Raw genomic sequence first — 15302 nt, 5'->3', positions numbered from 1 at the left:
CCATGTCATGTTTGATCCAGCTTTATCTCTCAAATAATCTTGCCTAGGGCTGGGCTATTTTGGTTTTAGAATTGATATGCTTTAATGTAGTCAGAGGCCTATATCCACACTTCACTAGGGCCTATGTGGATGAATGAGATTAGGATTGTGTATGCACTCATTGCACTGAACAAGTCGTAATGATTGGATGGCACGTGACAATACTCACTGTATGTCTTATCATTTTTAATCAGTCTTCAGTGTACTTCCCTACAAAGCCAAAGTGCAGTAAGTAGTAACTATTATTATTTATTTTTTTCTTTTCTTTTTTGGGACACATTGACTTATTCATGTCTCAAAGGTCAAATCACAGAGAAGCACAATAAAGCATGCACATCCACTCACTGAGAACCAGGTGCCGGGCAGAGGTTAGAATAATACAAAAGAAAGATAAGAACCGCACAGTGACTGGATGATGCTCCAAATCTTTAAAAGTGTATTAAATGGTACACCATGGACGTGACGTTTCGAGGATCAAATGTCACGTCCATGGTGTACTATATTCTTAAGCTTTGGAGCATCATCCAGTGTGCAGACCTTTGCTTTGTTTTCAAAGGTCAAATCAGCCTTCATGATTTTGAGGGATAAACAGATATAGGCTACCAATAACCTCTTTGTCTGGCCAATTGAATCATCTTAAGGCCTTTTTTTGTTCACTTTTACAGTAGGCTATATGGCTTGGTATTGTAAGAACAGAGCTCCTGTAGTCCTATCATCAACAGCTCCAAGGAATGCTCTCTCTTTGAAAGAGAGTAAATATACAGGTATACCGATAAATAAACACAGACATAACCAGCACGACAATTATAGATGGTAATTAAATTTTAATTTGTGACAACACAACGATAGTGGCAAGTAAAACCCACTTCCTGTTCTTTTACACTTTCACTTCTGTCACAAGCTCATAGAATTGTCTAGGTTATTTCCTAGACATAGCAAGCCCTGGCTATACAGCGACCTCAACCATGATCGTAAAAGGAGTGGAACAGAGTTTCCTCCCCTTTTCTTATGCTGTGATTATGCAACTGCACCTTAAATGACTTTTTTTAATCTTTATTGCTGCTGCAAAAATAACCTGATCGTGCCATATTTTCCAGTTGCAACCATACCCTGGGCCTGGACTGTCCAGGCACCTTTGATTGATTGAGTTTGCAGAATTACAGTACATTTCAAGCACAACTCAATACAAAAACTGTCAACTGTGAGTGGACGACCCAATAAAGCATTACACTTGTTTAATTCATCATAACATTTAGAGACGTACAAATATACACTTCTATATAGCCAAAAACAAGAAATCATCATAGAGGGGGTAAGAAGGGAAAAAAACATATACAGTGAGAGGGAAAAGGGGCCAGTTTCGAATTGCAGCCATCCGTAGGTGCCCTTTGAGAGCGGTTTTGAAGGAGACCTATGCTGCTAATGCTGGTAATCCAGCCTGAGAGTGTGTTGCAAGTTCACACTCAAGACACACTGGCCAAATGAACCCTGGCCATGGCGATGAAGCCTGGCCATACCTGTTTTTCATTGTGCATTTTCTGGTCAAAGTTGATCTCATGCCAAAGCGACAGCACTCGCCCAGCAGTCTTCCGTCACCCAGGCGGATGCGTGCACGCGCCGAACTGCCCCATCAGCGCGACCTCCACACTCTCACGGAGGACTGGCGATGATCGGCGCCACCGTCTGGCCAGGGAACGCCAGCGGCACCACTGCCAGTCTCACGGGATGCCCTAATCCTAATACAATCCCTGCCTATACTGTATGGAGATCCCTGATGTCATCAATATTAAGCCCATATATGGGAATGGCAATATATGGCAATATTGTGACAGTCTCATGATTAACCAGTGTGGTTGCCGCGACACGAGTCACACTTGCAAATGAACCAAGTTGGTACAACACATGGATTTCCATATGTGGAGCTGATAGTCATGCTAAAGTGCCAGCGCTCGCCCAGCAGTCTGCCGTCACCCAGGCGGAGGCGTGCACGCGACCTCGTGCGACCTCGCTTCTCGCCCTCAGGGCGTCTTACTGGTAATAATCAAAGTCTACAAGTAACTAGTAACTAAAGGTTACAAAAAATGTAGTGGAGTAAAAGTACAATATTTGACTCTGAAATGTGTAGTGGAGTAGAAGTAAAAGTACTACAAAAATTTGACATACTCAAGTAAAGTACAAATACCTCAAAATTGTACTTAAGTAAATGTACTTCATCACTGTTTTTCCTCATCGCAAGTCCTCAACCAGCACAATGCATTTAGAAGATACATCTATGCAATGTGCTCTGTACAATTAGCCATTTACAAATTCAGTAACACTTCTTTGAATTTGAGTTCTTATGATCGGATTCATCAATAACAAATTATATGAATATTCAATAAGTTAGTAGTTACTGCGAGAGTGAGGTCTAGCCAACTCCAACTTGGAAAATTCAATAAGACACGCCTAATTACAAAGAAACATTTATTCAGACATATTTACAACTTTTCAATATCCAGTTATTTACATGAATTAGTAACACAAATTAAAGTACAGTACCTTTTATAATCACAAGTATGGCGTAATCACGGGTATGGCACATTTATAATGAATGTGATCCATAAATACAGACAATTTAATCAAGGTTTTAGTGAAAAAAAGATAGCTGACACCAGATCTGACCTGGCTGTGGTACCTTTTCACAACCAATGACAAGACTATTTAGTGAAGATTTTCACCATACTGAAAAGGTAAAGGATTGCCTGTGCTTGCAATGCTGCAGCAGGTTTCATTGCAATAGAAACATTTTTTGGTGCTGTTCCACATGGTCTCTTTCCATACGAACACCAACTGTAGCACAGAGCTGAGCCATAGAGCCTTTTTTAACTGAGCAAAATGTCTTAATCCATTTAAAGGTATTGAATACAAAATACAATTATATTTACAGTCTATTATTTGAGGAGTTCTCAAACTGGAAGCGATACAAAACCAACAATGTCATCAGAAATGAAAAGTACATGTCAATTTGTATTTCAAAGAAAACGCTGGTGCGAGACTCTTTCTGCTCTGTATTCAATCCTACTGTATGTTGGAAATGTATGTCTATGTTGAGGTATACCACCTATAGGGGAATACAATCATCAGCCTTGGACATAAGCTTAATAACTACATTACACTTTAGTTCAAATCTTAATGTAGGCAGACTTCATCAAGCAAATGTACATAGACTTTCAAAATACATAAAAGAAATATGAATGAACAAAATGACGATAAAATGAAATAATGTGCAAAAAGCGGCACACCACATGCAAAAAAGCATATTGTTTTTTTAGCTGCTTTAGAACGCGATAAAAATCTAATCTAAAAAACAAACAAACAAAAAACCTGTACCTCATGGATTAACACTAACAGATCCCATCTGTAAGCGTTCAGGAAAGGGCCACCTCTAGTGGCCATTGTCTCAGATAATGCACCTTGTGCCAAACAATGTTGCTAGCTACTCAAATTATCTTTGCTATATGACCTTGCTAGACAAGTTATAAGGCTGTGACTGCATATCCTTCTGAGAGAGAATGGGGAGGTTCAAAGTCAAACCTTGCTTTTTAGTATAGAAACTTTTTCTATTTCAATTATCCCTCGTAATTCAGAAAACCTAGAGGTACGTCAATGCCTACCTAGCTGTGTCTATTGTTCCCCCTTTTAATTACATGTTACATGTAAATCGGTTTCTGTGACACAAAACACTGCTAAAATACTACAAATTAAGAATGAGAGCCTCCCCTAAATTTCCCAATACTTATGTGTTCAAATACAGTGAAAATGGATAGAGGTCTAATACCATTTCTCTGCATGTAAGTTCCATTAAACATTCCACAAAGTGCTAACCAGCCAATTCACTCTGTACTGTAGATGCTATCTTACAAATATTATAAATACTTACAGTAACATTAATGAAATACAGTTAAGATAGCCAATGTCCTATCAACAGACAATAGGCATGCAGTGCATTTCCAGAACCGCTTCACCTGGTACAAGAGCCTTACATGCAGTGTTAAAAACTGCAATTGTGGGGGGGAAAAGCAATGGCCTATTCTTGACTAAAAACATCCTCAGAGATAACATGTAGTATTGTGTTAACTGTTTTGCTAACATCCTTTATTGGCCAACTTATGCCTTAAGACCTGATGCTTATGTGCAATGATTTTGTACAGCATCAATATTATTCAATATGGTTCTAAGGGAACTTCATGACTTCTCTGAATTTGCACATAATGCAAAATTAGACCACAAATAACCCCCAGAACTGTACTCGTACAGGACATCTCATGTAAGACATTGAATTTATCCCACTTCCATGGCTGCATCCAAACTGAAGAGACCTGTAAATTAAGGGAATTTGTGCATAAATAATCCACTGTAGAAACCAGTCAATATTAACACTTGTAATGATAATTGTTAGACATAATAACACAGCTTACATAGCACTTCCTTCTTGATTGTTGAGATGATGCTAGAAGACTTAGGTAAACAAACTGTATGAGACATGAGAAAATAGATGTATTATCAAAAAGATACACAATGACATTTACAGTACTATACTTAATATTTTTAATATATAAGTGATTGACGCTTACCAGCTCTCTCTCACTGCTTCAATGTCACTCACTAGATTCTGTGCTAAACAGATTCCAAAAATCTGAAACCGAAAAAGAAAGGGAATGCAAACCCAGATGTTATAATAGAAAAGGCATAGCATACTCGTTAATATAAATGTCGAGAGACATGAGATTCCTGAAAAGGTGCTAACCTGTAATAATGCAATCCCAATAAAGATGCCTGCCACCACCGTGAGGTTGTCTTGGAGCCACTTCTCAAACTGAGGGACACACCCTTTGATGTAGATGAACGTCCTCTGCTCAGAATCCTAACAACACACAACATAAAGCAGTTATTCTCAAACTGTTTTTTTTAAAGTCCCCCCAGTTTGGTATGCATTATAGGCCATTTAAAATGAAATACTTAAATTCTCAGATTGCAGCTTTATATAAAGTCTTCCTTCTAGACATCTAGTTGATGTTACCCAGATGATGTAATACAGTTGGATCATTGTTTCTAAGCTCGGAATCTTTGAAACAAAACAAAAAAGTCACAAACTCTAGTCTAGTGTACGTGTTTCTCTTTATTTTAAAGTCAACTTTTGGGCTGCCGAAGTGGTGAGATGGTTGGGCCGCGTTTCAGATTATGTTTACTTGTCATTTTATCAATCAATTGATTGTGTTGCGGTTTGGATCACTGAAATGACGTAGTATACTTTAAATTCCTATTTATTGGTGTCACAATGAAAACTCATTTTCAAGGTTTTATCACATTTCATTATTTTATCATCCTTATTTATTTTATGGCAGTCATTCGGGGTCCCACTTGCATTCTCCTCACGCCACGGCCCACCAGTGGACCCTGGCCCATGGGCTGCATTAAGCCACTATGGAGTAATGCCAAATGTTGGGGGAGGGGTTTCTATTCCAAAGCATTGCTTCTGCATGAGTAATCCAAGGCCATGGAACTGAAGGAGAAGCAGCAGTGTACTCTGAAAACCGTGGAGTGGGAAAGGGCTGAATGAGCAATATTGTGGCTATAGGGTGGGGTACCTGATGACCTCATGCAGCCAAACAAGCTAGCTTGACACTATTTTAAGTAATAAAAGCATTTCTCCTAATCTTTCCAATTTGCACTTGTATTACAACTCATAGGTACCTTGCTTTATCTGTTACATGGGCATGAACAGTAATTCGAACTAATGGTTTTAATTAAGAATTGCTGATCAACAAGGTCACTGCAAGACCACAATTGGCATGTGTTTGGGGGAGGGAGGCCAGGCGGGTAAAATGATCAATTATATGATACGTAGCTTGCAGAGTTAGTTCAGTCGATATAGTCGAGCGGCTTCATGCTGTGCTCAAGGGTGCATATAGTATATATTCGAGGGGTTAATATACTGCATTACTATGTGGGTGTATTCAGTGTTTGCAAGACCCACATGTCATTCACTGATGTGGCAGTCAGCTGACCATTGGACAGGGTATTTAAGCTCACCTAGACTGCTTCTTCCTGCCTTCCTTCTGCAAATGGTTCCTGGTTGTTGTTTTGTGATGTTTGCTCCAACCGCCACCCCAGCACCAGGGTTCTGTTATTTCTGTTCCCCATGGGGGGGTTGTTATTGTATATCTATCTCCCTGCTCTTAATGTTTAATGATGGTGTTTAATTGTGCAGAGCAGGGAGAAAAATGTAGCATAGCCGAACGCCAAGATAAAATATTATATGCACACTATTCTCATTCTATAATAAATATTGGTTACATTTATTCGTGAGTTATCTGACTGAACTGTCACTGTACATATTCCTATGGGAGGAGTATGACAAAGGCTCTATGTCCTCCTGGTGGGGGCTCCTCACTGAGTCAGTGGGATACAACAGCAGTGACAACAGAAATGAGGGTGAGGAAACAATTGGCATAATGACTAAATTGGGGAGAAAAGGGGTAAAAATACCCCCCCCCCCCCCCCCAAAAAAAAAAAAAAATATATATATATATATATATATATATATATATATATATATTAGTAATGATAATTGAAATCTTTCTTTGATTAGTTATCAAAGAAACTTGCTTTTTCTATGCTTATAAATTATTCAATTTGTAGAAAAAATTATCAATAGAATAATAAGAAAATAATTGATAATTGCAGCTCTGTTATGGTGGAAGTTTAGTTTTAGAAGTTGGGCTCAACCTCCTTCATAATATGTACAGCCCCATTATGCAATACACAAAATGTAAACTATGCAACTCACAGGTTTTGCTCGAATGTCGTATCCACACTGAGTATTGATGACATCCTCCTGTGAACAGAAGAGGGAGAGTTTTCACATATGGTAGTCAACACATTTGGGTCAGACTGGACGGAAGTCATAATATATCATGAAGGCAAATGGCAAATTACTGTATGATTCAGCTTGTTTTACAGTGATCCAACTGTGTAATTAGGATTTGCACAAGCAATTCATTGCTTGCCTCCCTCACACAAATCCTGCATAGTGTTCAACTAAACATTGGGGCAATAGACTACCAGCAGCATATATGGCGTATATGGCATTACTTTAGATTCATTTGCATTAGCATTCAGCTGGCAGAATGAGGAATAACCACAGAGTTGTGGAGGTCCTGTTGGAATGCTGCCATGACTGTTGAGTGCTGAGAGATGTTGTTTCTGGAGGACACAGATAAGTAAAGTAAGCTATCTCCCACAAAATACTTCCCCTTAGAACTTCCGTAAGTGTTCTTTTTTTGCCAGGTGCTTGAAAAGCGCCTGGGCTATATTTTCTACTTCTCTACTAGCGACCGTAAAGACGACCTTAGTAGACACCTTTTCATGATTGGCTGCCTTTAAGCCCATCTGACGGCATAAAAACCCATACTTTGATCGATGCAACGTGACGTTGGACGAATGGAGCGAGTGGCAGCAAAAGCTAATGTTATGAGCTAACTGGAGCTAGAGGAAAGCCATAACAAATGCAGTGAGTGAACGAACAAAAGAACGTCGGAAAACTAACGAAAACAACGGGTGGGAGGTTGTGACAGAGAAACATAAAAGTTAAAAAAATAATAATAATAATAAAAAAGGGAAGAGAACCTGGCAGTTATGACTCGAGTCATTCTTGTTTTTAACCCAGTACAGTGACATTTTAACCAACCATAAATTCTATGTCCTACCCGGATTTGAACTCTGGTCTCCTAGCTTGGAGACCATACTTCAGGCAGTACTACGTATACTTGTTATATTTCCATACTTTTCCATACATATTGGTTAAAATAATAAATAGATTGCGAATCGCAGCTTCATCTCTTTCACACAATAACTCTCAGTCAGTGAGCTAGAGCGAGTGCATTTTCTGGCAACGGCATCAGCCGTGGAACACACGCGGCAGGCGGTAGTGTTTCTCGGCAGCATCAGTCCGACACTCTACCCCAAACCCTAAACCTACCCATAACCGCAAGCACGGCGCAACTGCACTGCCACGGACGCGAGCGGCAGTCGAGTGTCTTAGCTGTGTCCGTCCCCCCCCCCATACATATCCCCGGGCCGTGGCAGCTACGGTCCCCCCCCCCCCCCCCTCCCGTCAGCGTCACGGCTGATGCCGTTGCCGGATAATGCACTTACTCCTTCTGCAGTCGGTTGTCTGTTCTGTGATATGTTTTACTGTACATACCGCTGGATCTTTGGTGCAGCAAGAAAAGGGCACTCCACATTTCTCTCGACTTGGATTGGTGTCAGTGCAGTTGAAGTAGATGTTCAAATTCCAATCATCCGCTCCGAAGGCTCCACAACACTCCCACTAGAAAGTCGAAAATGCACAGTAAGACCATGGTAAGACCTGGCATGAGATATGTCTTTATTGAGTCCTACTACTGGTATGAACAGCCTCGAGTTCAGATTTCAGACCAATGTACAATAAATGTCAAAATGAATGAGGTCAATTCACGACTGTGTGAAGAAAAGCACTGCTCTCACATATTCCTGGGTGAAATCTATTAGGTTCTGCAGGTCAATGTCATCTCGGTAGGCCCGGATGTTGTTGTTGATGAAGAAGTTCAGCTGGTCCTTGATCCAGTCCTTGAAGACGAAGGCCAAAACTCCGGCAGTCAGCTCCAGGAAGAAGATGATACCCAGGAACACAGAGAACTAAAAAAACACAGCAAAGCAAAGTACCTTTATTTCTACTCCACTACATCTCAGAGGCAAATATCGTAATTTTTACTCCATTACATTTATTTGAAAACTTGAGTTACTTTGTAGATTTTGATTATTATTACAAAACATACAGTAACCACTTCAGCCCTATATGGCCATTTGAAAATAACTGCAAATAATTTAAAAAGTAAAACATTTGAGTACTTTTCCCACCAGGTCCTCTGTGCCTCCCATCCCTACGCCAGTGTACGCCACCCTGACCAACCTGCCAAATTACCTAGACTCTATCTATCCCCTCCTGCCTCCCAGGCTGCAGAAAGAATGCTTTCCCTCAGTCAGGACTGCAGAATCACTCCCCATCTTCTGCCGCAGTCTCTTCTCTTAAGACTCTACCTCGTGCCCTATAGCACATTTCCTTGTATTTTCTTGTTACCTGTTCAGATATGCTATGTACTTGATTTATATAGTATGATGTTTGCTTGTCCAGAAACACTAAGGCCCTCATTTATTAATGCGATTTACACCAAAAAATTGGTGTAAATCACCACCATAAACGTTGATTATGACTGCCTTTCCCGGCAATCTCTCATTAAGGTGGCATCACTTACAGCAGTCCGACTCACGGGGGATTGCCTACATGACTGCTCTAACGTGCACTGACTCTGCGCACGTCCAAACACTGCTGTTTCTTTCCAGTGTGCGATGCGGTGCGCGCGCTGACATGACTGGCAGCGAGGGAAACTCTTTTCTTATTGGATTTCCACACGTTTGTTTGGTTGTATTCCAGTTGTTTGTTGTCAAATCGGGGCGTTCTGGGATCAGCTGTATAGGATCACTTGATAAATGCCACGTTTAAGGCAGAATTTACACATTGATAAATGAGGGCCTATGTATGCTGTTTATTTTAGACAGATGATGGGTGAATCGATGCACATAATATAAATCGGACCACACTCAGGAGAGCTGTTCCAACTGCTCTCACTTCTACCCTCTTAAAAGAACATGAGATTCGGGAATGTGTGCAACCATTGACAGTTTTCAAATTGACTGGGGAAAGTAGAAAAAGGTTGCGTTCTGGTTGCTTGAATGGGCAAGAGGGTTTTCATAGATACGATACTAGATGAGCTGACCCCAAGTTACAATTAATTATTGGGTAAGTACACACACACACACACACACACACACACACACACACACACACACACACACACACACACACACACACACACACACCTCCTCGCTCAACTCATCTCGCCCTGTTGCAAACAAGTGTGTGCTTAATCATGGTGTCATCCACAGTAACAGTTTTTGTATTGACTTGTGCTTTCGTTTGAAATGTACCCATTCTACATACTGTGAAATAAAGAAACAATCAATCAGTGTTAAAGTTTGCAACTGCTAGTTGGCTGAAGATGACAACTGTGCAGAGCCTGGTCGAGTGTGACAAAGTGGTGCTCTTTCCATCTCGCACTAGCCTGATTTGGTGCTCAGTTTTGTACAGAAAAGTCACAAAACTGCACAAGCGCTGTTTGGATATATGCCAGTAATGCCACATTTAAGAAAAAAGAGAGGCTGCTAACAACTTCTACCCACCCAATGCAACAGGGATCGGTAGGCGGTAGACGACAGCAGGGGTTTTAGTCGATATGTTAAAATCAGCCATCAGCCAAACACGATTCTTGCCAACATGAACTCTTGTTGACATGAAGAGTTTATGACGCTTACTCGATCTTACACTGTCTTTGTAAGTCGCTCTGGATGAGAGTGTATGCTAAATGTAGAGCTGGGCGTAAAACCAACCTAAAATATTGATTATTAATTGATTAGTCTGAATACGGTAACCACTTAATGCATTATACGTCACTGTACAATGTGAAGTACAAAAGTAGTGCAAATAGCCAGTCTACGCACACAATGCATTGCACCATGACAAATTGTTACCTTGTAGATCTGCTATTTTCACTATTAAAAAAGTAATACTAACCGTTCATAAATCGTAGTCGAGGCAAAGGCTTGAAATAATCGTGATAATCTATTTGCCCAGCCCTAGCCAAATGCCAAAATTGTTATTGCAGTTTTAAACTTACAAACTTCAGCAGGAAAGAGTTTTCTCGCAGCGCTCCGATGCAGCCAGCGAATCCCAGGATGAACATGACACCCCCCACCACGAGGAAGAGCCACACAGGGTCAAATCCCCCCAGGTCTGTGATGGAGGAGATGTTGGACAGCACGCCCTAGTGATGAAAAAAAGTGTTTTGACTGATTAACTGGTGGTGTGTCGTTGATGATGGGAAATTACAATGCTTTGTGCAGTAATTTGAACCCTCGCATCTCATATTGAATGTAATGCACAATCTACGTAAAGCGCTTTGGATAAAAGCGCTATTATAAATGCACCATTTACCATTTATTATGTGGCGAAGAGATTTGGTGTAGAGGGAAATATTGGCGGACCTATACAGCCGACGCCTCGGGGACCCCCCCCCCCCCTGTCAACTAGTACATATTTTGCTTTGGGTGGAAACATTGTCCAAAACCGTTACTCTTCAGCAAAAATAAAAAAGATAACTGTGTTCCAATGGATGCAATGGATTTGTTATTTAGTCACAAGCTATTTCATTGGTTCAATATTTATGAAACCCATAACATTGCCAGAGAGAGCAGAACTATTGTACGATGAAATAGGGCATTAATTTATGATTAAACATACAAAGTTGAAATATGGACATATAAGGTTTCTGCCCGACAGCAACGATATCGTGGTTAGACTAGTACATTTCTGAAATGCAGTAAAACTCAGGGACACAGCATCCATCCATCTACTGTACAGTATCTCTTTCTCTCTGAACACATGAATCTGTGAAATGCATGAGATGTCATAGAAGCTATTGTGGGGCACGGTGGCACAGTTGGTAGTGCTGTTGCCTCACAGCTAGAAGGTCCTGGGTTCGATTCCCGCTGGGGACGCTGTGGGCACTGGTGGCGTGTTTCCTCCTCCGCGTCATCAGTGCCCATACCCGAGGCGGGGGTTGGCGAAAGGGCCTTTCTGTGTGGAGTTTGCATGTTCTCCCCGTGTCCCCTAGGGTAGATACCCTCACAAAAACATGCCGTAATCCTGGTCTCTAAAACTACCTCCCCCTGGCCAGCCGGGGCGCCTGATGGAGGGGAAAGGAACTGGTCGGAATAACGTGTCCCTTCCACGCGCTACGTCCGGCCGGGGAAATTCCCCTCTGTCAGGTGAAAAGAAGCAGCTTGGATTCCTCATGCATAGAAGGAGGCATGAGGTCAGTCCGCTGCCCCCCCAGGTTGGCAGAGGAAGTGTAGCGCCCAGGATTACATTAGATAATTGGCACTGGGTGAAAAGAAAACTGGGTTACAAAATCGTGGGATAAAAATTTAAGATTAAAAAAAAAAAAAAAAAAAGAAGCTATTGTGTACTGTAGAAGGGCTTCCCACAGGAAAGCATGACATTCCTTTCTGTTTTAGTAAGGCCAGGAATATTTTTTTCACCCGTCTCATGCAGACGGATGGGCGTAAACCACTAGTCTTAAATGTAATGACCCTCTTCAGAAACTCCCACAGGAGTATTATGTTGACTGGATGTACTCTGTCTCTGACCTTCTATGTTGCAGTTATAACGTGCCCAACTTTATTCTGTGTTTGAAGACCTTTTGAATGAAAGGTTCTATGACATTTGCACTTGAGACCAGATTCTACAAATGAATGTCTTCTAAATCCTGACAGTTTTCTGAAAAACCCATGTTTCTATGTCAGTGGTTCTCAAACTATTTCATGTAAAGGACCCCAAAAATGATATGTATTTGGCCGCTGGACCCCCAACTGAACATATGTTGTTTCAGGGACCCCCCCAGAAGCAAAGATTTCAGTTAAAAACGTTTGCTCTGAAAGAATATATTCAAAGAAATTGATCTACAAGCAGATCTATACAAGCTCATAGCGTGGCTCTCTGTGCCGCGCTATGAGCTTGTAGATCTGCTATTTTCAATAGCTAAACTATAACATAATGCTTAAAACCCCATAAGGGGTTTGAATGAATGGGTTAAATCCCACCTGACAACTTACACATAGTGGTGATACAGTATGAATGAACCCACCTTTTCGCTCCATGCCCACAACCCAATGCCAAGGAATGCCACTCCAAGTAACTGAGAGAGGAAGAGAAAGAGAGAGTGACAGAAACACCAGAAGATTATTTCACACTGATTGTTGCAGCATATGTTCTCCATTATAATCTAGGTGTAACACAACAACTATGCAAAAATGACTATGCAAGCTGTGCTTCATTTACTGAGGTCTAACAAGAAGACTGTACGTTTGCCAGGACAAACATTGCAGGAATGTGTTAATGAAGCAATAGTTCGTTCCTGGTAATATTATTGGCAAATAAATAGCATTTCAGGTCTGAAATATTAGCAGGGGGATACTAGAGTGCGCGCGCGCACACACACACACACACACACACACACACACACACACACACACACACACACACACACACACACACACACACACACACACACACACACACACACACAGAGAGAGAGATAGAGAGATGTTTGTCTTTTTATACTGAATAGCATACACAAGATGGCTTATACCCGCATCAAAGCTATAGTTCAGTATAATTATCAATTACAGTATGTCAAAATTACAAACAAGCAGTGTTGTAACATATTTTGTTAAGCAAGTGTAAGATCGCTGCCATGCTCTGCCTATCTATATCATTCAAGCAAAAGTTAATTAATAAACCTCTTTATTCCCATACTGTTGAGTTTAATCTATTGGATTAGTATAGCAGGTGAGGTGACCAACAGTGGATGGTGTTTCCATGCCAACACATCAACAATAGACCATATGCCTCAAGGATAACACAAATCTCCATACACTGGTCATTGTACAATATTGGAATTAATACATGTATGTATTATCAGATTACAATACAGACTATGGTCATATGATTTTCATTTTCAACATCTAATGGAAGGATATAGAATAGAATAGAATATTGTTTCTCAAACACCACAGGCATAACCTTTGCCTTCTTGTTCTTCAGTGAGTTCCGTCTCAGTTCACTTCTCACCCATATTGAAGAAAGAGCGAGCACAATCAGAACAAGGCTTTCAAGTACAAGCCATATAAAGTAGAATGTAAAGTAAAGTAGTAAAGGCTACACTACACCACAGCGTGTGTGTGTGTGTGTGTGTGTGTGTGTGTGTGTGTGTGTGTGTGTGTGTGTGTGTGTGAGAGACGTGCATGTGTGTGTGTGTGTGTGTGTGTGTGTGTGTGTGTGTGTGTGTGTGTGTGTGTGTGTGTGTGTGTGTGTGTGTGGGGGGGGCCCTGGTCTTTAGTATACAGTATGTTGTTGACAAAGCAAAACATAAATGAAAGCTTGCTTGGGAGTGACACAGGAAGCTAGTGCACAGAAGACAGAACTATAAAGCCTGCCAAACAATTTAGTGTTTAAATGATGTACGGTAATCACATGAATCTCATGAAAACAAGTAGGGGAAAAACCTAGCATATTGGAAAATATGAGGCAAGAATGTCTTGAATTTCTAATGGCAGTCTGCATATTGATGCATATAACACTGTACAAATAGAGCAGCCATAACCCCCTTTTGGTTTTCAGCACAAATCAAACAAACAAAACATAGCCTACAAAATGGGAAAAGCCATAATTGATTATCCGTTAATCCTTGGAAATGTGTGAAATAATTTATGTTTAGGACATGTCAGGCCCAAAACCGCAGACAACGGGGCTATGATGCAAGCTACTTACCCAGAATATTATATTGAATCCAAATATGAAATATTTGATGCAGCAGCTCACTTCATGAGCCTTGAAATGCTTTCCTGACATCATTGTCTGTATTTACAAATGTCAACCGCAGTAGAAAGAATTACATCTGTGGTCCCTGTTTGACAGATTGGTTCTGGAAATCCAGCCTTTATGGTTCGACAAATGCGTCGTCAATTATTGTTCAGCGTTTTAATTACAAACCACATCTTGCGTCTCGATTGCCGAAGGTCTTGATGGCTGATGCCCCCGCGTTACAGTAATTCTACTTGGAAGCTCTGTGTGTCGTGTAAAACTCGGAGCAAAAGGTACAGTATAAATCCCATGAAATCAACCAGATCAAAACCGCTCGTCTTCTGCTTCTATCTGGTCCATGATCTAGACTGACTTGTTTGAGAACGAATGAGGGCCCCTACTGGTCACAAGAGGTGGGACTTCCTCCAGCTGAACTACCGTTACCCAGAGCCATCAGAGCCCTGCTCTGGTTACCATCGGCATCACTAGCATCATAGGAAGGACCCTTTTATGGTGCTTTTATAAAAGGCTTTTTCTCTCTCTACACTACAGGTGTACACATCTGGGCACGGGGGATATCTCACATCTCACATCATGTTACTAATAATAATAATAATAATAATACAGACAAAATTAGCCTACTATAATATTATTGCATTGTAAATATAATTAAAACGAATTAATCACACATTCAAATAATTCA

General features: G+C 40.8%; 2 protein-coding genes across 2 annotated transcripts in view; both read right to left on the bottom strand.

Moving 5' to 3' along the window:
- The window catches only part of acer2 (alkaline ceramidase 2), a 30196-nt gene that overhangs the window by 3173 nt on the left and 11721 nt on the right, over nt 1–15302 (bottom strand). The gene's annotated exons all lie outside the window — the stretch shown is intronic.
- LOC308313117 (tetraspanin-5) lies at nt 2489–14962 on the bottom strand. The gene is made up of 10 exons (XM_080760032.1): nt 14567–14962; nt 12882–12932; nt 10854–11000; nt 8587–8757; nt 8285–8410; nt 6869–6916; nt 4826–4942; nt 4653–4714; nt 4497–4550; nt 2489–4397 (listed from the first exon to the last, which is right to left on the bottom strand). Exons 1-9 carry the CDS (start codon nt 14648–14650, stop codon nt 4538–4540), a joined length of 819 nt encoding a protein of 272 aa, XP_080616158.1. The 5' UTR covers nt 14651–14962; the 3' UTR covers nt 2489–4397; nt 4497–4537.

Source organism: Protomyctophum bolini, assembly GCF_963924005.1.
Source record: "Protomyctophum bolini genome assembly, chromosome: 3".
NCBI lineage: Eukaryota > Metazoa > Chordata > Actinopteri > Myctophiformes > Myctophidae > Protomyctophum > Protomyctophum bolini.
The sequence above is the reverse complement of the archived record's forward strand: the minus strand, read 5'-3'. Positions and strand labels throughout refer to the sequence as shown.

Excerpts from the sequence above, each read along its gene's own strand:
- LOC308313117 (XM_080760032.1), bottom strand. The coding sequence starts at position 14,650 with ATGATGTCAGGAAAGCATTTCAAGGCTCATGAAGTGAGCTGCTGCATC. Across the intron at positions 11,001-12,881 it reads TGTGGGCATGGAGCGAAAAG|GGCGTGCTGTCCAACATCTC; the intron begins GTGGGTTCATTC and ends TTTCATCACTAG. Across the intron at positions 8,411-8,586 it reads TAGATTTCACCCAGGAATAT|TGGGAGTGTTGTGGAGCCTT; the intron begins GTGAGAGCAGTG and ends TCGACTTTCTAG.